General features: G+C 48.6%; 2 protein-coding genes across 6 annotated transcripts in view; one reads left to right on the forward strand and one right to left on the reverse strand.

The window, feature by feature from the left end:
- Positions 1-526: 526 nt before the first annotated feature.
- Exosc7 (exosome component 7) lies at positions 527-14200 on the reverse strand. The gene is made up of 8 exons (XM_090323646.1): positions 14119-14200; positions 13119-13220; positions 12769-12863; positions 3862-4027; positions 3312-3382; positions 2367-2490; positions 1971-2126; positions 527-837 (listed from the first exon to the last, which is right to left on the reverse strand). Exons 1-8 carry the CDS (start codon positions 14173-14175, stop codon positions 733-735), a joined length of 876 nt encoding a protein of 291 aa, XP_090179772.1. The 5' UTR covers positions 14176-14200; the 3' UTR covers positions 527-732.
- Positions 14201-14313: 113 nt separating this feature from the next.
- The window catches only part of Zdhhc3 (zDHHC palmitoyltransferase 3), a 36376-nt gene continuing 26664 nt past the window's right edge, over positions 14314-24025 (forward strand). The window contains exon 1 of one of the 5 annotated variants that reach the window (XM_090323461.1): positions 14314-14609. The gene's annotated coding sequence lies outside the window, so the exon portion shown is untranslated. Of the gene's footprint in view, positions 14610-22848; positions 23155-24025 lie in introns of those variants that run through there. The other 4 variants (XM_090323464.1, XM_090323465.1, XM_090323466.1 and 1 more) reach the window with 4 other exon arrangements.

Genomic DNA, 24025 nt, shown 5'->3' on the forward strand with positions numbered 1-24025 from the left:
ACTACTAGGCCAAACTCAACGCCCCCGCCCCCTCTTGTTTTTTAAAGAGGCATTATTCTCTCTTTTTGCTGGTTGCAGGGCTTGAACTCTGGGCCTGGGCGCTGTCCATGGAGCTCTTTTGCTCAAGGCTAGTGCTCTACCACTTTGAGCCACAATGCCACTTCCAGTCTCAGTGGTTCACTGGAGATACCTCACAGACTAGCCAGGCATGGAGGCTCACACCTGTAATCCTAGCTACTCGGGAGGCCGAGATCCGAGGATCGTGGTTCAAAGTCAGCCCGGGCACTTTATCTCCAATTAATGACCAGAAAACTAGAAGTGGCAGTGGCGCTGAGGGGCGGTAGCCTTGGGCTGAAGAGCTCAGGGACAATGTCCAGGCCCAGAGTTCAAGTCCCAGGATGGGGGGGGAGGAGAAGGGAAGTCTCACAGACTTTCCTGACTGGGCTAGCTTAAAACCATGACTGTCAGATCTCAGCCTCTTGAGAAATAAGATGACAGGAAGCCCATGGGCTTCTTCCCTGGCTGAGTCCCCAAACCAAACAGCACAGCATCAGGACAGCGGAAGGGCTCCAGTCATACCAAACCAGATCCGAAAATAAACTTAATTTTACATGGATAAACATCGTCTTACAGGTATAACAATGAAGAAAAAAATATATATATATACAAACTTCAGTTTCACTAAGAGAGGAAAGCACAAACAGTTGAGGGTTGCAAGGGGTGATATGCCAGTTACCCGAGGAACCCCACTTTTTGCCTCTTGGGCCCCAGGCTTTCTTCCTTGTGGAGAATGCTCTGCAGGGCGGTGTGTAGTACCTTGCCTACACGCTTGCCAGTCTGTGGGATGGAACAAGAATGGAGAGAAGAAAGAGCTCATTTAATTGTGAGGCCAGCCAGCCAAAGACGTCAAAAAGTTTTTTTGTTATTTCTTTTTAATGATCTCCTCCCTCACCCACCTTTCCTTTTTTTTTTTTTTTGCCAGTAACTGGGGTTTGAACTCAGGGCCTGAGCACTGTCCTTGGGCTTTCTCAAAGTTAGAGCTCTACCACTTGAGCCTCAGCACCACTTCCAGCTTTTTCTATGTATGTGGTACTGAGGAATCGAACCCGGGTTTTCTTGCATGCTAGGTAGGCATCTATCACTAGGTCAAACTCCTGCCTTTTTTGGTGCTTACACTGGAGGCTTGAACTCAGGGCCTGGGAGCTATCCCTGCGCAGCTTCTGCTGAAGGCTAGTGTTCTATTACTTATGTCACAGCTCCATCTCTGGCTTCGAAAAAATTATTATTTTTGTGTGTGTGTGATAAGACTTTCTGCCTAGGCTAGCTGTGAACCACAAACCTCAGATCTCAGCCTCCTGAGTAGCTAGGATAACAGGCGTGAGCTATTGAACCTGACTTTTTTGTGGTGGTTGTTCTATTGGTGTGATACTAGGTTTGAACTCAGGGCCTGAGTAGTATCATTAGCTTTTTCTCTCAAGGTTGATTCTCTACCACAAGGGCCCTAACTCCACTACTGGTTTTTTGGTGGTTCACTGGAGATAAGAGTCTCATGGACTTTTCCTGCCTGGGCTGGCTTCGAACCGTGATCCTCAGATCTCAGCCTGGGGTGACAGGTGCTGGGTCCCTGAACCTGATAGCCCTAGAGCTACTGAACACTCCCTCTGGACACGGTGATACGCTTATCTGAAAAAGAACGCACCAGAGGCATCTGGCAGCTCCAGGCAGTTCGGAGAGAAAGTCTGAAGGCCAAGTGTAGAATGAAGGCCTGGAAAGGCCTTGAGTCTCACAGAGGCTTCTAGCCGCCCCCTCCCCCCCCACCCCGACCAAGGGACAGGAAGCAGCTAGCCTGGCCTAGCTCTCCCTTGGTCCCGCCTCCTAGTCTAGTCAGCAGACATCCAGCCTATCAGCTCCTTCCTCTGCCTGGAAGCACACAGGCACCCATGGCCAACCCTCCACACCCCCAAGCTTACCTCCATCATCTCAAAGATGCTCTCGGGGTCCAGGCTGCCCTTTCCCACTTTCCGCATGCATGTCACTGTTCCCTTGCTGGTCACCGATAACAGCAGGCTGGCCAGGGAGCAAGCTTCCTCCTGCAGGCTGGCATCCACCACGTGCCGACAGCCGATCTGCAGTCAGGGCAGCACGGGGCTCGTGGGGGCGGGCGAGGGGAGGGAGGGCAACGCACACCCAGGTTCACCGCCACGGACGGTGGGGCACGGATAGCCACACAGGACCAGGGTCTGGTCCCCCACTCTCTCACTTGAGATCATGTAATGGTAACCTCTCAGCCTGGCTGAGGCTGGAGGAACTCCCCTCCCTCCACTCCTCTCTGTACCGGAAGAGAAACCCCAAGGACTAGACTGCACCTTGCACAGGGTGACAATGCAGGGCACGTTCTCCACGCTGAGTCGGATGCAGTCGTAAGGGTCATCGGACAGTTCGATGTCCTTGGAGCCCTCTTCGTCCATCAGGACGTGAACCCTTGGTATTCTGGAAGCAAAAGCAGTGAAAGGTTTCTATTTCAGGGCCGGGAGTTTTGGCCTAGTGGTTAAAGTGCTTGCCTATCATGCACAAAGACCTGGGTTCGATTCCTCGGTACCACATGCATAGAAAAAAAGCCAGAAGTGGTGCTGAGGCTCAAGGGGTAGAGCTCTAGCCTTGAGAAAGTTCAAGGACAGTGCTCAGGCCCTGAGCTCAAGCCCAGGCCTGGCAAAAAAAAAAAAAAAGGAAAAAGGAAAAAGAAACAAAAAACAGGGTCTTGTGCTTCGTGTCTATGTCAGCCTCAGACTCTCATGGTCCTATAACCACTTCCTCGTAGCCAGGGTCTTGGGCATGCATTACATACTCTGTCCCTTCTCTATGGGTTTCTAATAATTCCCACATGGCACATGTTTGCTTATAAATGTTTAACAATATCAAAAATATGTTTTTAATTTACTTTTTAACTTACATTGTTTTTTTTCTGGAGCTTTAATATCAGCCTTAAAACGTGTGTGTGTGTGTGTGTGTGTGTGTATTTATTGTAGGGTGTGAACTCAGGGCCTGAGTACCATCTCTGAGCTCTTTTGCTCAAGGCTACTATCACTTTCAGCCACAGAGCCACTTCTGGTTTTCTGATGGTTAATTGGAGTTAAGAGTCTCATGGGGACTTTTCTGCTTAGGCTGATCTCAGATCTCAGCCTCCTGAGTAGCTAGGATGACAGGCGGGAGCCACCAGTGCCTGGCTTCCTATTTAACAGCAAAAGAAATCTCGTACATTCCATGGTCAGTTCTCTATAGGGGCGCTGGGGCTGTGTCCAGGAAGATTTTACCTTGTATTGAAGAGAGCAGCCTTCACAGCGATAGAAATGGCATCAAACAAATTTCCTCCGCATTCTAGCAGCTAAGTGGGAGGGAAGAAAAAACAAGTGTCCATTTATTATCATAAGAATGACCTGTAGGGGCTGGGAGTTTGACCTAGTGGTAAAATGCTTGCCTAGCATGTATGAAGACCCAGATTTGATTCCTCAGTCTCACATACATAGAAAAAAGCAAGAAGTGATGCTGTGGCTCAAGTGGTAGAGCTCTAGCCTTGAGAAAGTCCAAGGACAGTGCTCAGGCCCTGAGCTCAAGCCCAGGACTGGCAAAAAAAAAAAAAGAAAAGAAAGATCAGAGATGGTACCTAGGCCCTGAGTTCAGGTCCTAAAACCGCCAAGCATGCACACGTGTGCACACACACACATACAAAATAAGAGACCAGCTTTTCTCAAGTAAAAGTCATACTGGGAGTGTTTCGATCCTTGGAAAGAGAGCAAAGCAGAAGGAAGAACGCAGCGCCCCAGCGGAGGCGCGGTGTGGCTGGTAGAATGGCATGATACTCACCAATACATCCACGTAGAGAACCCAGCAATGTTCCCGGGGGCTGATGCAGAGCGACTTCAGGTCCACGCTGCTCTTATTGTTAAAGGTCCGGTAGAGAGTGTTGGCAATTTCCGTGCCAAGGTCATCCCCGCCCCGCCCTTCAAATTCAGGGGTGGCGTTGGCAGAACTAAACAGAACAGCAAATAGCAAAGTGAAATCAACTATTCAAAAAGCAGGCAGTGGAGCTGTGGCTCAAGGGGTAGAGCACCAGCTATGGGTGAAAAAACTACAGGACAATGCTTAGGCCCTGAGTTCAAGTCTTAGTACCAGCACATGTCTACATGCATGAGTGCACACATGCACACACACACACACACACACACACACGAGTATGCATAGTGAAAACATCTAAGTGGAATTTTTCCAGACACAGACATTTGTGGCCAGGCTCTATATTCTGGTTTCTCTGAGGAATGTGAGTCAGGTGCTATGTGTATGTGGTACTGAGAAAATGAACACAGGTCTTCATGCATGCTAGACAAGCACTCTACCACCAGGCCAAACTCCCGGCCCTTTTTTTTTTTTGCCAGTCCTGGGCTTGAGCTCAGGGCCTGAGCACTGTCCTTGGACTTTCTCAAGGCTAGAGCTCTACCACTTGAGCCTCAGCACCACTTCCGGCTTTTTTCTATGTATGTGGTACCGAGGAATCGAACCCGGGTCTTCGTGCATGCTAGGCAAGCACTTTAACCACTAGGCCAAACTCCCGGCCCCTCCCGGCCCTTTTGTGTGTGCGTGAGCGTGTGTGTGCTGGCAATAGGGCTTGAACTGAGAGCTAAGGCACTGTCCCTGAGATTCCCCCCACCCCCAGCATCCTACCACTTGAGTCAAAGCTCCACTTCCAGCTTTTTGGTGTTCACTGAGAAGCATCTCATGACTTTCCCACTGGGCTGGTTTTGAACTACGATCCTCAGATCTCAGCCTTCTGAGTAACTAGGAATACTGATGTGAACCAACCACCAGCTCTCAGCTTCATGCCTAGGTTTTCACAGCAAATCCATAGTGTAAGAACTTTCTTGAGGTGATTTTATGTGAGGTAAAATCCAGAAGGGAGCCAGATGTTGGCCTCTGATTGATCCTATTTTAAATAAAGGAAACGGAGGCCCAAGGTTATGTAATTTGTTCCAGGTCAAGTGGAACAGTGCGTGGCGAGCTAAGTTTGTAGCCTGAGAAGTCTGTACTTTCCTGGCTCGGCTTCCCTGTCAATTCTCCTGAACCAGTGATTTTTGTACATCTGACCTGTAATCAGCCAGCTCAGCTTTTCCTTAGATTTCCCTTCTGCCTCCAGTTAATGAATTCTAGTCATGGACTTTTATCAAGCCACAAATGTAGTCAAAGAAAATAGCCATGGGAGATAAAAAGCTTGGTGGCTCACACCTGTAATCCTAGCTACTCAGGAGGCTGAGATCTAGGATCGTGTTTCAAAGTCAACCTGAGCAGGAAAGTCCCGCTGACTGCTAGCTCTACTCAATCACCACAAGCCAGAAGGGGAGCCATGGTTCAAGTGGTAAGAGCATCAGCTAACCTTGAGCAAACAAGTTAGGAGCACTGTGCCTCAAAGTGGCAGAGTGCTAGCCTCGAGTAAAAGAGCTCATAAATAATGCCTAGGCTCTGAGTTTAAGCCCTAAAACTGACGAGAGAGAGAGAGAGAGAGAGAGAGAGAGAGAGAGAGAGAGAGAGAGAGAGAGAGAGAGAGAGAGGGAGAGAGAGAGAGAGAGAGAGAGAGAGAGAGAGAGAGAGGGAGAGAGAGGGGGGGGGATACAGGCTAGTAATCTAGTTCCTTGCTCAGATCCTGTCAGTGGGGTGTGGCTCTTTTGGACATAAAACCAAATGCTTTCTGCACTTAATTGTTACCAAAGCAATACTGATCCTTCATAAACAGCATGGCTCAGTCTCGTCCAAAACTCTGGAAAAACAGCTTGCTGAGCTGGATGAAGTCAGGACAGCACCCCACCCGCTTGACTCATCGCACTCCCTCCCTACCCCCCACCCCCATTCCCAATACCAAACTGGGTTAAAGTTGGGTAGGCTGAGATCAAGGCTGTATCTACCTGGAGTAAGACTCTAAATACTAGGCCCACTGTTACTTCCTTGTAACCAATCCAGGCTGCAGAAATGGAGGCAGTCTTACAAACAGGCCAGGCCAGGGCACAGCAGGAAGAGGGACTTAGCTGGCACTCCAGGCAGGGCTAACGTGGGGCTTCATCCCTCCCCAAGTTAAGAGATCTCTCCCCAAGGTTGATTCCTCTGTGCACAAGGAACTCCCCTATAAATAAACACAGTCATACAGTAGTATATTCTGAACCTTTCATGATAATCTTCCGCGTGAAGTTGCTGGAAGTTATCTGGTCAGTTCTGGAGGTTTCTGCAGACCACCTCTTTACTTTGTCCCCACCCCCAACCCTTCAGGCAGGGACAAGTAGAGGTGCTGAGGCTCAAGTGGTAGAGCTCTAGCCTTGAGAAAGCCCTAGGACAGTGCTCAGGCCCTGACCTCAATCCCAGGAGTGTGATGAATGCCAGACACCAAAACATCTATGAGTGAAACTAAGTTAAAAACCCAGGTCTCCAACATGCAGGAGGCAAAGGCAAGAGAATGGAAAACTTGAAACCAGCCCGTGCTGTACAGCAGATCTGGTATCAATCTAGACTGCATCAGTAAGACCCCGAACAAAAAGAAAATAACAAAACCCAATAAAAGCCAAGATAAAACTGGTCATAAGCTGGCACTGGTGGCTCATGCCTGTTTTATCCTAGCTGCTCAGGAGGATGAGACCTGAGGATTGCGGTTTGAAGCCAACCTGGACAAGAAAGTCTGTGAGACTCTTATTGCCAAGGAACCATTTGAAAACCAGAAGTGGAGCTGTGGCTCAAAGTGGCAGAGGGCTAGCCTCCAGTAAGAAAAGCTCAGGGAGAGGTGCCAGGCCCTAAGTTCAAGGACTACCACCAACAACCACTACCCCCAGCCACTGAGAGAGGTGAAACAGAATCCTAAACACTGGAAGCTCATGCCTATTATCTTAGTCATTCAGGAGGTGTTGTTCCAAGATTGTTCCATGTTTTGGGAATGACCCCCTCCCCCCTTGTTTAGGGCCCCAGGTGGTAACAGCTTGGTGCTCAGTGGTTACACCTGAGCTCTGATTCGACCAGTGGTTTGAGTTAAATAGCCAATCAGGTAATTGTACTTTCCCTATAAAAGCAGTGTAAAGTTCTTGCTCAGGGCCTTTTCAGCGTTGCTGGCTGCTGGTACACGGAGGCCCGAGTCTAGACTTGTAAATAAAACGACCCCTGCTTTTTAGCTTTGACTGTGGCCTCTGGTGGGTCTTTTCAGGGTTCTAGGAATTCGGGTACAACAGAGGCAGACAGCTGAAGATTGTGGTTCAAAGCCAGCCAGGGCAAGGGAGTCTGTGATCCAAATCTCCAATTAATCACAGAAAAACGCTGAAAAGTGGTATTGTAGTAGGTCAGATGGTAGAGCACTAGCCTTAAGCAAAAGGAGGGGGTGAAGGCCCAAGACTGTCCAAAAAAAAAAAAGAGTCAGACCCCACCACTCGCCACCTAGTGGTAGTCCAGGGAAGCACACGGCTCACTCCATCTCTCTGGGTTTTGGTGGAAATCAACCTCTACCTAGCAAGCCTGAGGTTGTTAGGTCATCTGTACCCTGGTCCCGTTCAGTGAAAGTGCTTCTGGGTATCTCAGGACTTAGGGTCAGACAGGCCAGCACCTTTTCGACAGGGCTTTGAGACATCAAGAGAATTCACATTCCTAAGAACATATATGTATTATTTCATGGGGACAAAACCAACAACAAAACAATAAACCCCAAGGGAAATGAGTCAGCAGGAAAGCAATGATTAGTGTACAGAGATTTCCCTAGCACTGGGAATTTGCATAATTAAAACCTGCAAGTTGCTGATAAGGAATTAAACCAAACTAGGCCCAGAGTGACTGGAGAGGGCTCTGTTCTAACACCAATTACTTTCACCCCTTGGGTAGCAGCTATTTGCAACTCTAGACTGGGGTGAGTCCCTGGAGCTCTCAGGAAGGAGGTCACGGCACCAGCACCGCTGGAGACCTCAGCAGGTCCTCTGGCAGCCATTCCCATTTACTCAGCAACAACAGGACTGCTCAATTTCCACAATCAACACCTATACCTTTAAGACTTAGAGGGTGCTGGGAACTGGTGGCTCATGCCTGTGAGCCTATAGCAACTCAAGAGGCTGAGATCTGAGGATTGCAGTTCAAAAAGAATAAATAAAGATGCCAAGTGTATGGATGGCTCACACCTGTAATCTCCCTCTTCTCTCCCCTCTTCCTGGGGCTTGAACTCAGGGACCGGGCACTGTCCTTGAGCACTTTTGCTCAAGGCTACCACTCTACCTACCACTTGATCTACAGCATCATTTCCGGGTTTTTTCTGTGTATATGGTACCAAGCAATCAAATCCAGGTCTTCTTGCATGCTAGGCAAGCACTCCATCAACTAGGCCACCATCCTGGCCCCTCACCTGTAATCTTAAACTACTCGGGAGGTCTCTGAGTGTTGAGGATCATGGTTTGAAGCCACCTCGGGCAGACAAATCTGAGACTCTGACTTGAACTCTGGACCTGGGTGTTGTCTCTGAGCTCTCTAGGTCAAGGCTAGCACTTTATCACTTGAACTACAGCGCCAGTTCCAGTTTTTTGGTGGTTAATTGGAGATAAGATTCTCCAATTAACCGGGAGGACCTTGGACCAGGATCCTCAGATCTCAGCCTCCTGAGTAGTTAGGATTATAGGTGTGAGCCACAGCGTCCTGCCTCTTTCCCTGACCCCCCCCCCCTTGTCAGTCCTGAGGCTTAAACTCCGTCTGAACACTGTCCTTGGACTTTTACAAGGCTAGGGTTCTACCACTTGAGCCACAGTACCACTTCCAGCCTTTTCTAGGTATGTGCTACCAAGGAATTAAATCCAGGTCTTCGCGCACATTAGGCAAGCACTCTACCACTAGGACAAACTCCCAGCCCATAAATCTGAGACTCTTTATCTCCAATGAATCACTAAAAAACTGGAAGTAGAGCCATGGCTCAAGTGGTACAGCCCCAGCTTTGAGCGGAAAAAGCTAAGGGATAGCACCCAGGCCCTGAACTCAAGGTCTTAGTATCCCAGAGCATGCCTATGCATGCATCCACACTCACAGACAGAAGCCAACATCTGCAGCCTTGACATTCTGCGTCCTGAGGATTCCGAACCCCCCAGACCTTGCTGGGCCCTTACAAAGACGGGAAATAAATGAGCAAGCAGCCTCTGAGGCTGGCTAGTAAAGCTGCTTCTAGAAACCAAATCCTGGAAAGAGATAGCCCAAAGGCTCTTCTTTCACCACACTGAATTCACCTGCTTTTATAGCTGGGATGAGGAAGGGAGGAAAGTACCAGCTAACCCAGGGTCATGTTCAAACATGGAGCCCCAATTAAACACCCCCTTTGGGTAGTAAACATCAAGTGTGGCCCTTTCTTTAGTGTGTCTGGGCCGGCTGTCTTTGTTCTGCTTAGGATGGATGAGGCAGACGATAATGAAAGGGAAGCACAGCAAAGGCAAATTACAGTTCTTGGCACAGTATGTTTGCTTCCCAGGACTGTTCTTCGCATGGAAGTAAGCAGATCAAGGCCAGGAGAGGCACACTGCTTCCTCCAGGAGCCAAAGAAGAAGGTCAGAGCTGGGGACACACACAAGGTCACTACCATCCACACTAGCCCTCAAAGATGGGTGATTCCCCCTGGACAACTCAGATGGCGAGAGCCTCTGCGCAGAAAGGGATTGTTTGCTGGAAAGAGAAGTGGCCAGTTAAAGGAATAGTAATTTGGTCTTGGACCTCCAATCCCGGTATCACTCTTGACACTGGCCTCTTGCAGACTGTGTGAAATAAGAGTATAAATTCAAAGTCAGACAGACCTGATCTTTTAGGCTATGAGCACCTGGGAAAGTTGTTGCCCTCCTCTGAAGTCAGTTTGTCATTTTCTCTCACAGGAGTACTAGAAAGATCAATTAGCTAGCCGAGTGCTGGTGGCTCATGCCTGTAATCTATTCTAGAGTCTGAGATTTAAGGATCAAGGTTTGAAGCTAATCTCTAATTAATCTGCAAAAAGCTGGAAGTGAAGGTATGGCAAGTACTAGCTTTGAGCAAAAAAGCTAAGGGATCAGAACAAAAAATCATAATCAAGCAGGGTGTTGTGTGGCTTATGCCTCTAATCCTAGCTACCTCAGGAGGCTGAGATCTGAAGATCTAGGTTCAGAGTTTGGCCTAGTGGTTGCCTAGCATGCACAAAGCCCTGAGTTCAATTCCATACACACAGTAAAAGCCAAAAGTGGTGGCTTAAGTGGCAGAGCACTAGTCTTGAGCAGAAGTGCTCAAAGACAGTGCCCAGGCCCAGAGTTCAAGCCCCAGGACTGGCCAAAAAAAAAAAAAAAAAGCTAACTGGGGAAGGAAAGTCTGTAAGACTCTTATCTCCAATTAAGCACCACAAAAGCCAGAAGTGAGAGAGCACTTGCCTTGAGTAAAAAAGCTCAGGGAGGGCCTGGAGTTTGGCCTAGTGGTTAAAGTGCTTGCCTAGCATGCACGAAGACCCGGGTTCGATTCCTCGGTACCACATACATACAAAAAAGCTGGAAGTGGTGCTGAGGCTCAAGTGGTAAAGCTCTAGCCTGGAGAAAGTCCAAGGACAGTGCTCAGGCCCTGAGCCCAAGCCCAGGACTGGCCAAAAAAAAAAAAAAAAAAAAAGCTCAGGGATAGCACCCACTCTGAGATCAAGCCCTAGACCAACATAAAAGATAAATAAATAACTAGAAGGCTGGGCACTGGTGGCTCATGCCTGTAGCCCTAGCTACACGGGAAGCTGAGATTTTAGGACCATGGTTTGAAGCCAGTCCAGGCTAAAAAAAATCTGTGAGATTCTTTTTTTTTTTTTTTTTTTTGGCCAGTCCTGGGGCCTGAGCACTGTCTTGGGCTTTCCTCAAGGCTAGGGCTCTATCACTTGAGCCATAGCACCACTTGCGGCTTTTCCATGCATGTTGTACCGAGGGATCTGTAACCAGTTCTTCATGGATGCTAGGCAAACGCTCTATCGCTAAGCCCAACTCTCGGCCTCATGACACTACTCAGAAAAAGTTGGCAGTGGTGCTGGAGCTCAAGTGAGAGTGCTGGCCTTGAGCAAAAGAAGATCAGGGACCATGCCCAGGCCCTGAAGTGAAGACTGGAAGATGAACTTATATGAAAATGGCGTTGCCTTTTGTGGAAGACAGCACTTTCATGGAGGCAGAAAGTGCTGTCTTTAGAAGGGCTTACTTATGAGGTTAGGCCCAGGTATCACCAGAGGCTCTTGTCTCTGGGTGCTCCAAGGACAACAGTAAGCTGACAGGAGTCTGCTGTGCCTAGATTGTGCTTTATGCCTTTCCTGGTTTAGTGTGGGAATTGTACGTGGCAAGCAGAAAATGCCTATGGGACTTGTCTCCACTAAAATGGAGGTACTGAGTCTCTAGTGGACTTTTCTGGGCAGAAAGGACCCAGGGAAACAGCTGTGTTTTCACTGCTATACTAATTGGCAGCCCCAAGTACAGTCCCAAGTTTTTCTAGCGAATCTCTGGATATGCAGGGAGGTCTCAGGAAGAACCATCTTACATGCACCAATAGAGACCAGTTGTCAACACATATGTTCTAGACAGAGACACAGAGAGGAGCCAGAAACCAGTAAAAGCCCCAGCCCCTAGAAGGGGCTCAAATCCTTCAAATCCCTTGTGGAAGTCAGCTAACGGCCTTGAGCTTGTTCACTCAGTCTTCCTCCTTATTACCACAGTTACAATCTGCATTGTTAGGATAAAGACAGTTAGGCACAGAGAGGCACACTATGCAGCCTGAGATCTGACAGCTAGCCAGAAAAGAAGGTGACCTTTTAGTCCAGTGCTGAAGACAACAAACCTTGGCTCTTTCCAGCACCCTGGTTGCCTGTCTGGATTTCATTTTATTGGAATGTCAGGCTGACTGACGGACTCAGAGATTCATTTGCCAAGCAACACATGAACATTTTTCTGTAGCATTTGAGCAGGAAAAGGGATGGGATATTATAACCCAGTGAGTCTTATTATCTGTGTGTGATACATTTTCAAAGCAACCCGTATCCTTTTTTCCTCCCCCTCTGGTCAGTCATGGGGCCTGAACTCTGAGCCTGGGTGCTGACGCTGAGCTCTTCAGCTCAAGACTATCATTCTACCATTCGGGGCCACAGCACTATTTCTGGTTTTTGTGGTGGTTGACTTACATGTCCGGGATGGCTTTGAACCTAGATCCTCAGATCTTAGCCTCCTGAGTGGGTAGGATGACAGGTGTGAACCACCAGTGTCCAGCAGCCCCTATCTTATCACCTGACCCTCATTAACAATGTCGCCCTGAGCTCCCTACCTGTGGACGGACCTGCTTCCTTAGATGGGGGGAAAAAAGACCTAACAAAACCAGGTAGCTGAGACAATGGTGGGCAGCCCTAGTAAAAAAAAAAAAAAACAACAGTAAACTAAATGAATTGCTTTCGCTTTAAATGCCAAAACTGTCTCACGCTCTGGCTTGGCTTTTTCACTTAAGGCTGGTGCTCTCCCACTTGAGCTGTACCTCTACATTCAGAACAATTAAGAGTCTCACGGATTTTTCCTGACCAGGCTGGCTTTGAACTGGGCAATCCAGATCTCAGCCTTGTGAGTAGCTAGGCTTACAGGGGTAAGCCATTGGTGCCCAGTTGATAACTGAAGGATTAAATGCAAAACAGGACTATGCCACGGAAGATTAGAAATTCCTTTCAGGATCTTCATCTTTTAAATTCTCTCCCTTTAAAACCACTTGCCCAGTACTGACCAGTCAACAAAGAACTCCAGGTAGCCTTCATCCGGTCTCTCTAGCTTCGGTGTCCCCATTTCTGCTTTCACTCCCACTAGGATGTCTGTGTGGCCCTGCAGACACACAGAAGAAAGTCCTCGATCAGAGCAGGAAACTAGCAACCAATAGCCCCTGCACTTCTCCACTGAAAGTCCAACACTGGGACCTGAAACATGGTGAGCAGTCCTCAAGTTCCAGCACAACACTCTCTCTGATCTCTAAGTATGGATCCAGGGGAAATTCATATTCCAATGGCCAGCAGCGGTTCGTTGCTGGTTCCCTAGAGCTGACCTATCTCTCCTCCTGGACAGGAATGCCTCAGCACTTACCAGTTTGACCCTGGCAGACCCACTGGTGTTGGACACCACATCAGTCTCCACTTCGACACTACGGTAGTCTTCACAGCCACGGCCGTCCACGCGGAGGTCTTCCTATGTCAATGACGACAAATCAACCGTCATCTTATTATTCCCCTATCGATTGATTGCTAATACTGTGGCTTGAATTCAGGGCCTGGGTGATGTCTCTGAGTTTTGGTTTGGGTTATCTCATTGGAGATGAGAGTCTCACAGACTCTCCTGCCCAGACTGGCTTCGAACTTCAATACTTGGATCTCAGCCTCCTCAATAGTTACCACCAGGCCAGATTTATTGTTTCAAAGCACCTTTACTACACATATATCTGTCTCTCTCCTGTTTCTTTCCCTCCCAACCTTCCTCTCTCCCTCCTTCTCTCTCTCTCTCCCCTCCCTCTGTCCTGTTTTTTTTTTTTTTTTTTGGCCTGTGGGGCTTGAACTCAGGGTCTGGGCACTGTCCCTGAGCTCTTTCAGTCTAGGGTAGCAGTGCTCTACCACTTTGAGCCACTGTACCTTTTCCATTTTTTTCTGGTGGTTCATTGGAGGTGAAGATTCTCCCAGGGTGCTGGGGAACGTGGTTTAGTGGTAGAGTGCTTGCCTAGCAGGCATGAAGCCTCCATCACACACACACACACACACACACACACACGAAGCCTCCATCTCACACACACACACACACACACCAAAGAAACCCTGGAGCGCAGAGAGCTTCCAGGACAGAGCCCAGGCCCTGAATTCAAGCCTCAGGACCAGTAAAAACAACAACAACAACAAACTTTCACAGGCTTTTCTGCCCAGATCTCAGCCTCCTGAGGAGCTGGGGTGACAGGCCTGAGCCCCGGGCGCCCGCGGCCTAACGAGGCCCAGATGCCTCCTCCCTGGCCGACCCGGAAGACTCGTTCTCTTTCTCTGCTGCGTCTCCTCCCCCCATCCCGGTCGCCATCGCACGAAGTCCCCCTTCACCGCTTCTCTACCTGGACGCCGTGGACGATGTACACCTTCTCCGCCTCGCTCAGCGCCACGGACGCCATGCTGCCGGGTGGCGCCGGCCGGTGACATCATCCGCGCGCCGCCGAGCGCCGCGCGCCGCGCGCGCATGCGTCCTTCCCTCTCCCCTCGCCCCTCCCGCGGCGGCCGCGGCCGCCCCGCCCCCTCGACGTCATCACCCTGCGCGGCGGCCGCTCCCGCAGCCGCGGCCACCTCCACCGCCCCGGCTTGCTCCATGGGCTTCTCCTGTGCGCCGCCCGGTGTCTGGCCGAGTCCAGTGAGCCGCGGCGCCTCGTGTCGGGGAGCCCTCGCCCCAGCGTTAGGCCGAGTCTCCACGTCGGGGGCTTCCGGAAGAGACCACGAGGATCGCGACGGCGGCGGCCGCCGCCTCAGCAGCCGCCGCCGCCGCCGCCGCCGCGGGAACCCGGCTCGGGAGTGGACGAGAACTTGGGGGACCCCCCTCCCCGTAGGTTTCACGGTGAGTTCCGGGGGGTGGGGGTGGGGTGGAGACTAGACGTGAGGAGAACAAGCTGAGGCGGCGGAAGGCGGCGGCCGGAGCTGGAACCTGGCGGCGGGGATGGGGGTGGGGGGAGACCCCCCCCCCCCGCCATGGGAGGAGAGAGAGGGAGGGAGGCCCGCCCGGCCGGCACGGGGTCTGCTGGGAGCTGGAGTCGAAGTAGCAGCTGTGTTCTGACCCCGACGGACGGACGGACGGACGGACTGAGAGCCCGCCAGCGCCCGGATGGACAATGTGATCGACCAAAGTGTGTGTGTGTGTTGGGGGGGGGGGGATGCTCTCTCTTGACTCTCACCCCGTCCTTGAGCCCCAGAGGCAATGAAGAGAGAGACTGTGTGTGTGTGTCGGGCCCGGGACTTGAACTCAGGATCTTCGCGCTGTCCCTGAGCTTCCCTCCCTCCCCCCCCGCCCCAAGGTTAGTCCTGTACAACTTGAGCCACAGCTCCACTGGTTCATGAGAAATATAAAGTCTCACGGGACTTTTTCCTGTCCCAGGCTGGCTTCGAACCACACCCATCCTCAGTTCTCCGCCTCCCGAGTAGCAAGGGATGGACAGGTGTGAGCCGCTGGAAGCCTGGCTTCTTGCTGTCACACTGTGGTCTCCTCTTCCTTCCCCCCCCACCCCCACCCCATCTTTTAGCTTATTCTCAGTGGGAAAGGTCTGGACCAGGAGTGGAGCACCAGTCCAGCGGCTGTCTTATTCCACCCCCCTCCCCTTTATTTGGGGCATTGTGTCAGCGGCTCTCGCTCTGGTCTCTCTATCGTGTCCATTTTTTCCTTCTGCCTCTCATCTTCCCCCCTCTCCACCAAAAACGGTGGCCTCTTGCCTCGTGTGCCCGGCCAGGACAGCATCCCAAAGACAAAAGAGGAGGCACAAGGCTGCTTGCCTGTCCCCGGGTGCTGTTTGGATGTCACGACTTGGATTGATGGGAAATTATGGGTAGCTGTTGGAAAAGAAGAGCCAACCTTTAAGTAGTGGCTGAGTAGTGGGGGTGGGAGGTGTGTGTGTGTGGGGGGGGGGTATCTAGAGAGAATGCTTACATGGTGAAAGTGGAGGGTCACATGGAAGGAGCATATTTTAGGTGGAACTCTCAGGATACCCGACAAGTTTTAAAGGAGCCACGTGGATAATTGGAGAAAGTTCACCCATCTGATTGAAAGTTTGCTTTCTGATTGTCCCTTCCTGCCACTTTGGAGAAACTGTTTAAAAGTGAAAATAGCCTTTGGCAAAGAGGGGCGAATACTTCAAATATAGCTTTATAGTTAACTCTCAGGAGCCAACCATAAATGAACCTCGTGTTAACATTTATTTGTTTATTTATGGTTTTTGTACTAGCACATAGGCTTGAACTTAAGGCCCAGGCCCTGTGCTTTAGCCTTTTCACTTAAGGTTGATGCTCTACTAGTTGACCCATACCTCTGCTCACAGATTTCTGTTGGTTAATTAGCAACATGTCTCGTGACTTTTTTTTTTTGCCCAAGTTGGCTTCAACTTCTGATTTTGCAGATATCAGCTTCCTGTCTAAAGTTACAGGCATGAGCCACCAAGCACCAGACTTCTGTTGTGTTTTTGTTTGTTTTTCCCCAGCCCTGGGGCTTGAACTCAGGTCCTGAGCACTGTCCTTGGACTTTCTCAAGGCTAGCACTCTTACCATTTGAGCCACAGCATCACTTCTGGCTTTTTCTATGTATGTGGTACTGAGGAATCAACCCGGGTCTTCGTGCATGCTAAGGCAAGCACTCTACCACTAGGCCAAACTCCCGGCCCTCTCTGTTAGTTTTGAAACTAAAATAAGTGAAACAAAATTTTTTTTTTTTTTTTTTTTTTTGCCAGTCCTGGGCTTGAGCTCAGGGCCTGAGCACTGTCCTTGGACTTTCTCAAGGCCAGAGCTCTACCACTTGAGCCTCAGCACCACTTCTGGCTTTTTTCTATGTATGTGGTATGGAGGAATCGAACCCGGGTCTTCGTACATGCTAGGCAAGCACTCTACCACTAGGCCAAACTCCCGGCCCCGTGAAACAAAATTTTTGCCCAAAGAAATTCCCCAGGCAGTGGAGAAAGATTTAGGGTGAAGTAGCCACAGAATATGGGGGTGATACAGTGGCCTGGGTCAGGGAGTCTGAAAAAAGAATGTGCCTCACTGAATTCATGCGTACAAACTGCTGAGCCCTCAAATATATGAGCATTTCTTGGTACAGTGAATCTTAGTGTTCTCTCTCTCTCCCCCTCCCTTCCTCCCACTCTTCCTTCCTTCTCTTCCCCTTTGCTTTCTTTTCTCACTCTTATGTGTGTGTGTGGGGGGGTGGTTTCAGGGGCTTGAGAGCAGGGCCTGGGTGCTGTCCCTGAGCTTTTTTGCTCAAGGCTACCACTCTACCACCTGAACCACAGCTCTGCTTTTGTGGTGACTAATTGAAAATAGGGGTCTTGGGGGCTTTTCTGCACCCAGTTTGGCTTCAAATGTGATCCTCAGATCTCAGCCTCTTGAGTAGTAGCTAGGATTACAGGTGTGAGCCACCCGCCTTTCTTCACTTCTTAGTGTTAGTTCTTTGTCTTCTTTTTTCTTTCCTTTTTAAATTCAAACTTGAATATAATTCCCATTAATTGTACAGAAGGTTCTCTCTTTTTTTTTTTTTTTTTTTTTTTTTGTCAGCCATGGGACTTGAACTTAGGGCCTGGGCACTTCCCAGGCACTTTTCTACTCAAAGCCTGTTTGAGCTACAGCTCTACTTCGAATTGTCTGGTGATTAATTAGAGATATTACAAACTTTCTTGTCTGAACTCATTTATATGCATATATATATATATATATATATATATATATATATATAGAGAGAGAGAGAGAGAGAGAGAGAGAGAGAGAGAGAGAGAGAGAGAGAATCTTCCAGTGAGTCTTTTAAGAAATATAGAACAAGGCTGGGAAAGTAGCTCAGTGGTAGAGCATGCATGAGACCCTGGGTTTAATCAACCCAGCATCACAAACACATACACACACACAGAAGTATAGAACATTTATTTATTTATTTATTTTTAATTTTTTTGTGGGTCATGGGGCTTGAACACAGCCTGGGCACTGTCCCTGAATTCTTCAGCTATCACCCTCCCCTAGAGCCAAGCCCCACTACGCGTTTTCTAGAGGTTAAGTGTTATCAAGAGTCTCAGGTCCTTTTGGGCCTGGGCTGGCTTTGAACCTTGATCCTCAGCTCTCAGCCTCCTGAGTAGCTAGGATGACAGGCGTGGGCCACTGCACTTGACTGACAAGGATTCTTGATGGAGAAGGATCAGCAGTTATTTGCTGAGTGGTGTTATTATAAATGATATCTGATATCTGGGCCAAACTACTGTGAAGAACTCTAAATGATAGGATGATAACTTTAAACTCTCTACTAAAACAGTGTTTTCCACTAATCCCTCTAATGCGGCCAGACGTTTTTTTTTTTTTTATTTATTTATTTTTTTTGCCAGTCCTGGGCTTGAGCTCAGGGCCTGAGCATTGTCCTTGGACTTTCTCAAGGTTAGAGCTCTACCACTTGAGCCTCAGCACCACTTCCGGCTTTTTCCTATATATGTGGTACCGAGGAATCGAACCCGGGTCTTCATGCATGCTAGGCAAGCACTTTAACCACTAGGCCAAACTCCCGGCCCCCCAGACGTTTTTTTAAATTGCCTTTGTTTTGATTTTTTTAATTACCCTTTTTTGGATAGTAGATTAGATGTCATGAAAACTCATAACTTCAGAATTATTTTCTAGTTGGTTGAATGAATCAGACTATAGTATAGCAGAAAAATCAAGAATTCAGGGATGGCACATTTTTATTTTAAGCCAACTTGCTTTTTTTTTTTTTTTTTTAAATCAGTGCCTGGGGTCGGGGGGGGGGGGGTACTTTTTGTTGTTGGTGGTGGTGGTGGTTGTAGGCTTGAATTCTGGGCCTGGGCCCTGAACTCTTCAGCTCAAGGCTAGCACTCTACCACTTTGAGCCACAGCACCACTCCCTAGTGGGAGGTGTGTGTAGGTTTGTCTATAGCAAACCCTTCTTATGCTTTCTGAATTTTCTATAATATTATGTGTAGTGTGTAGTGTTTATTATATACCAAGCTTTGTTCTTTTTCCTCTCATGGGACTTGAACTTTTTGCTCAAGGTTAGTACTCTACCACTTGAGCTATAGCACCACTTCTGGCTTTATCTAAGTAGTTTATTGGAGATAAGAATCTCACAGATGGGGCCGGGAGTTTGGCCTAGTGGTTAAAGTGCTTGCCTAGCATGCATGAAGACCCGGGTTCGATTCCTCAGCACCACATGCATAGAAAAAAGCCAGAAGTGGTGCTGAGGCTCAAGTGGTAGAGCTCTAGCCTTGAGAAAGTCCAAGGACAGTGCTCAGGCCCTGAGCTCAAGCCCAGGACTGGAAAAAAAAAAAAAAAAAAGAATCTCACAGACTTTCTTACCTGGGCTGGCTTTGAACCATGATCCTCAGATCTCAGCTTCCTGGGTAGCTAGGATGACAGGTGTGTGCCACTGGTTAACGAGTCTCCCCCTCCTCCCCCTTGCTGGCCATGAGCTATGATGGTCTTTGCCCCTCTAGTTTGCTGTGATTATAGGTTTGAGCCACCTCATCTGGCAAGCACACCTGTACTCCTGTCACCTTCTGGAGCCTCCCACAAAACTCAATTTTATTTTCTACAGGCCCCGTTTGCTAACTGCCCTGGAAACTACAGTTAGATTTAAACCAAACACAAGGAGTGTCTGTTCAGTCATGAATTCCTACATCTCTTGAGGCCTTTTTCTAGCAGAGTATAGAAAGTGGTGTTGGTGACAAGTTCCTGTGCCTTTCAGCCTTAGCTAAAGAGAAACGAGTAGAGTTTTAACTCCCAGGTAGCTGAGAGCCCTCAATAGCCAAGGGGGTGGAGGGGGCGTTGGCAATAGAGTAAACATTTGTGAAGAGAGCCAGATTCCAGCCGAGTGCCCTGCTCTCAGAACAGACATCCACAAGCTCTTCAGACATCCACAAAGTGTTTGCATGCCTTCCAGTCCCTCTGGTGGTGTTGTGTGGGAGAAGCCTAAAACATTTGCCTAAAAGGAGGTTAGGATTTATGATAGCTGGAGAGCACAGGCCCTTGAGCCTAGAGCAGGAACAAGACAATAAAATAAAGCGCTCAATTAAGCTGTGTGGTAATTTAGAAGAAAGGCCAGGCTCTAATAAGGTGCTAATTGTACAGGCCAGGCACCAAGCAATAAACAATCACATTACAATCACATATTACGTAGATAGAATAAATATCTCCCACCTAACCTTGGGTAATTAAAGCTATATATTTTTTTTAAAAGCCCATTACAGAAGAGCTTGGGGGCAGTGCTGAGTCTGAGGTGCTGAAGTTACAGGAAACTTAAAAACCTAGCAGGGATATTTTACTCTTTAGGCTTAAAGCAGACCTGGCCACACTTTAAGCATATTCACCATTACCCCAATATTTTTTGGGGGGGAGTGGCTTTTTTTTTTTTTTTTGCCAGTCCTAGGGACAGAGCTCAGGGCCTGAGCACTGTTTTTGGGCTTTCCTCAAGGCTAGTGTTCTACCGCTTGAGCTACAGCACCACTTCCAGCTTTTCTATGCATGTGGTACCAAGGAATTGAACCCAGGTCTTTGCGCATGCTAGGCAAGCGCTCTACCACTAGGCCAAAATCCTGGCCCCACTTCTAGCTTTTTCTGCATATGTGATACTAAGGAATAAAACCCAGGGTTTTGTGCATGCTAGGCAAACACTCTACCATTAGGCCACACTTTGGGTCCTGTAAGACTCTTATGTCCAGTTGATCACCGAAAAAGCTGCAAACCATGTAGTGGCTCCAATCTTACAGACTTTCTTCTCCCAGGGTGGTTTCGAACTGGAATCCTCAGATCTCAAGGATTATAGGCATGAGCCATCTGCACCAGGCTTCATTTTCCTTTAAATACTTTGCATTTTTCCTTGTCTTAACTAGATATTAAATAAACTGTCCTACTGTAGCCAGCAAACCCGTGTCTTTCTGATACTAGACTCATTGTAATTTGGGGTTACCGTGTTAGGAGAATTGATTACGATACCTGGGTACTACTAATTCCAAATCGGAGGAAGCGTTTTTTTTTTTCACATCTATTTTTATTTTGAGAGCCAGCAAAGCATTTCCTATGTCTCATTAAGTTGTACGTGAGAAAGAAAGGGAATCATACATCCATGGAAAACATCACCGAATTTAAATACACCCACACCCAACAGCCCCGAAAAGTAAGCGAGAGGTAGAAACAAGAGACATGACATCTCAATGTCAACCCAGCAGGCCAAGGGAGGCTGCTGCCATGCTGCCTCTTGTTCCTTCCTGTTTGGGCATCTTTAAAATTACTTGCATTCTTCTTTGAGAACAGATGTCCCGAGACAAATAGCCAGGTCACTCAGCCTGAATGGGGGGAGGGTGGAGATGTCTTCAAAGTCTTTCCCAAACTAAAGGATTCCAGATACGTGGAACCTCCCTTCTCTCCTTCTCCCCTCTTTGTTCCCAGACCTGGACTGAAACTGGATATCTGATGAGATGCTCATTGGCTGGGCTCTGACAGTTGAGCCATGTTCCCCCCCAACCTGAGGAAGTCTTGACAGTTATAATTACCCCACACCACCACCCCTATCCTGAGGCTTAAACTCTGGGCCTGGGCACTGTCAGTAGGCTTCTTTTGGTCAAGGCTAATGCTCTATCATTACAGCCACAGCACTACTTCCAGCTCTTTTCTGTAATTATTTGGAGATCTCATGGACTTTCCTCTCCTGGGCTGGCTTTGAACTCCAATCCTCAGATCTCAGCCTTCAGCTAGGATGGCAGGCATGAGTCACTACGGCCTGGCGACTGTTGTAATCGTTTGGGATTTTCTGCAGCTCTCTCCTGTTCGGGGTCAGCAGAGATGGAAAGTGAGTCTGGAGACAAAGAATACTTCCAGTCACAACCCTGTGGCAGAGTTGCAACCTTGACATGTGAAGTGTCTGTTTCTAAACCAAGCATTCGCAGCAGAGATTCCAGAAAGACTGGTTGGTTAGAAAGATAATGATCTGTGGTTAGCAGATGGTTGGGCAACTAGTCTGGAGCATTGGATTTGCCCCTGACTTACTTTCTGACTTTAAACAAGTCACTTAAGCTTTCTAAGTCTCATTCCTTCCCTCCCCACCCCCCCAAAAAAAGTTATCTTGCTAGGTTATACAATTCTGAGTTGATCTTGGATATGTAAATACTTCAACATTGTGAAAGGGCCAAGTATAACATTCAAGCTTTTAAGACTTCTTCCATTCACCATTTTTTTTTTCTTCCAGTCCTGGGGCTTGAACTCAGGACTTGTGTACTGTCTTTGAGCTTTCTCAAGGCTAGCTAGCACTCTACCACTTGAGCCACAGCTCCATTTCCAGCTTTTTCAGTATATGTGGTACCGAGGAATCAAACCCAGGGCTTCCTGCATGCTAGGTGAGCACTCTTAACACTAGGCTATGCTCCCAGCCCCATTCACCATTTTGTGTGTCTGTGTGTCTGTGTGTGTGTGTCTGTCTGTCTGTCTGTCTGTGTCTCCTCCCTGTTTCCGTGTTCCCTGGGCCTTGAACTCAGGGCCTCCGTGTTGTCCCTGAGCTATTTTGCTCAAGGCTAGCATTCTACACTTGAGCCACAGCTCCATTTCCTGTGTTTTTAGGTGGTCCATTGGAGATAAGAGTCTCATGGATTTTCCTGCCCCGGCTGGCTTTGAACCACAAGTCTTCAGATCTCAGGAGTAGCTAGAATTAGAGATGTGAGCTGTTGGTGCCTAGCTGGCTTTGACTCGTACAACACGTTTATCCATTCGTCTGTCATGTCTTTCTGGAACCCAAAAAGAGAGAGGGGACCGGGGACGGGCGGGGAGGCGGGGGAGATAGAGGCAGAGGCAGAGGCACATGCACACAGAGCAATTAGAGGGATGCAAAATGAAGGCAGGAGTTTTTCTCCCAACATTCTGTTAACTTGTGGGCCTAATGCAAAAATCAATGTTCTTGTTTGTTTGCTTTGTCTTGGTTTTGTTTTGTTTTTCCCTTCTTCCGCAAGAGCAGTTTTAGTCCCTACAAAAGTCAGGCTCCAGCCTGGGTGATGTCACAGTGGCTGTGAGCCTGCACATGGCACAATGCAGGGCCAGGTGCCATTTTCAACACCCACAGGTGGGAACCTTTGTGGGTTGGGCTCTGCCTAGCATGGGTGGCCTTTCAGCAAAAGCAGTGTCCTGGCACTTGACCCCACAGGAAGTGATTCCCAGCAGAAGGGATTTCACCTCTGGTGACTCCTGACTCAGGCTACATGGCCCTCCTGCCTTTTGAATTAGGGCAGGATCCATCTTTTAATGGAGGTGTGGGGTCCAGCCGGGGTCCAGACTTCCAGTCCAGAATGCTTTTGTTCAGGCCTGAGGCCATGAACGCTTGGGCTCCACTGGTAGTGCTGGCTCTCTACGTAGCCCTATGTCAGCAAGCTAGCCAAACTGTAAGTAACCCAGGTTACTGGTGCCACACCCTCCCCCCCCCCTCATGTTCTAGTTACTAGGAGAGCTTCAACACTTGTAGTGACTAATTTAAAAAAATAAAAAAAAGTCAGGCACAAGTGACTCATGCCTGTCATCCTAGCTACTCAGGAGGCTGAGATCTGAGGATCGAGGTTCAAAGCCAGCCCGGACACAAAAGTCCATGAGACTCTTACCTCCAATTATCTACTCAAAAGTCGGAAGTGGTGCTGTGACTCAAAGTGGGAGAGCCTTAGCCTTGAGCTGAAGAGTTCAGGGGCAGTGCCCAGGCCCAGAGTTTAAACCCCACCACCACCACCAACAACAACAACAACATAAACGTTCAGGGGCTGCACCTGTGCTCTGAGTTCAGGCCTCAGAACTGGTGCACACACATGCAAGTTTCACAAGCTTATGAGAGCATCAGTCATTGATAAATAGTCTCAATACTCTCAAGTAGCTGGATCAATAACTTATTGTATGGTTTTTTTATTTGTTTGTTTTGTTTTTGCCAGTTCTGGGACTTGAACTCAGGGCCTCGATGCTGTCGCCTCCTTGTGCTCAAAGAAAGCCCTCTACCACTTTCCGTTTTTTTTTTTTTTGAGTGGTTAATTGGAGCTAAGAGTCACATGGGAACTTTTCTGCCCAGGCTGGCTTCAAACCATGATCCTCAAACCTCAGCCCTCCTGAATTGCTAGGATTATAGGCGTGAGCCACTGTGTCCAGCAAGCTTCATTTCCTTACTGCTCTGTCCAGCAAGCTGGACCAGAGTTTGGACACAGTCTCTGTCTCTACATATACTTGATGGTCCTGCCTCACAGGGTTAGGCACCAGAAATAAAGGGTTCTAGAAGAA

Source organism: Megascapheus bottae, chromosome 32, assembly GCF_031878675.1.
Source record: "Megascapheus bottae isolate mThoBot1 chromosome 32, mThoBot2.hap1, whole genome shotgun sequence".
Lineage (NCBI taxonomy): Eukaryota > Metazoa > Chordata > Mammalia > Rodentia > Geomyidae > Megascapheus > Megascapheus bottae.

Coding starts and splice junctions, on each gene's coding strand:
- Exosc7 (XM_090323646.1), bottom strand. CDS start 14,175: ATGGCGTCCGTGGCGCTGAGCGAGGCGGAGAAGGTGTACATCGTCCAC. Junction 13,221..14,118: donor ACATCGTCCACGGCGTCCAG/GTAGAGAAGCGG, acceptor TCATTGACATAG/GAAGACCTCCGCGTGGACGG. Junction 2,491..3,311: donor GCTGCTCTCTTCAATACAAG/GTAAAATCTTCC, acceptor TTTTGCTTCCAG/AATACCAAGGGTTCACGTCC.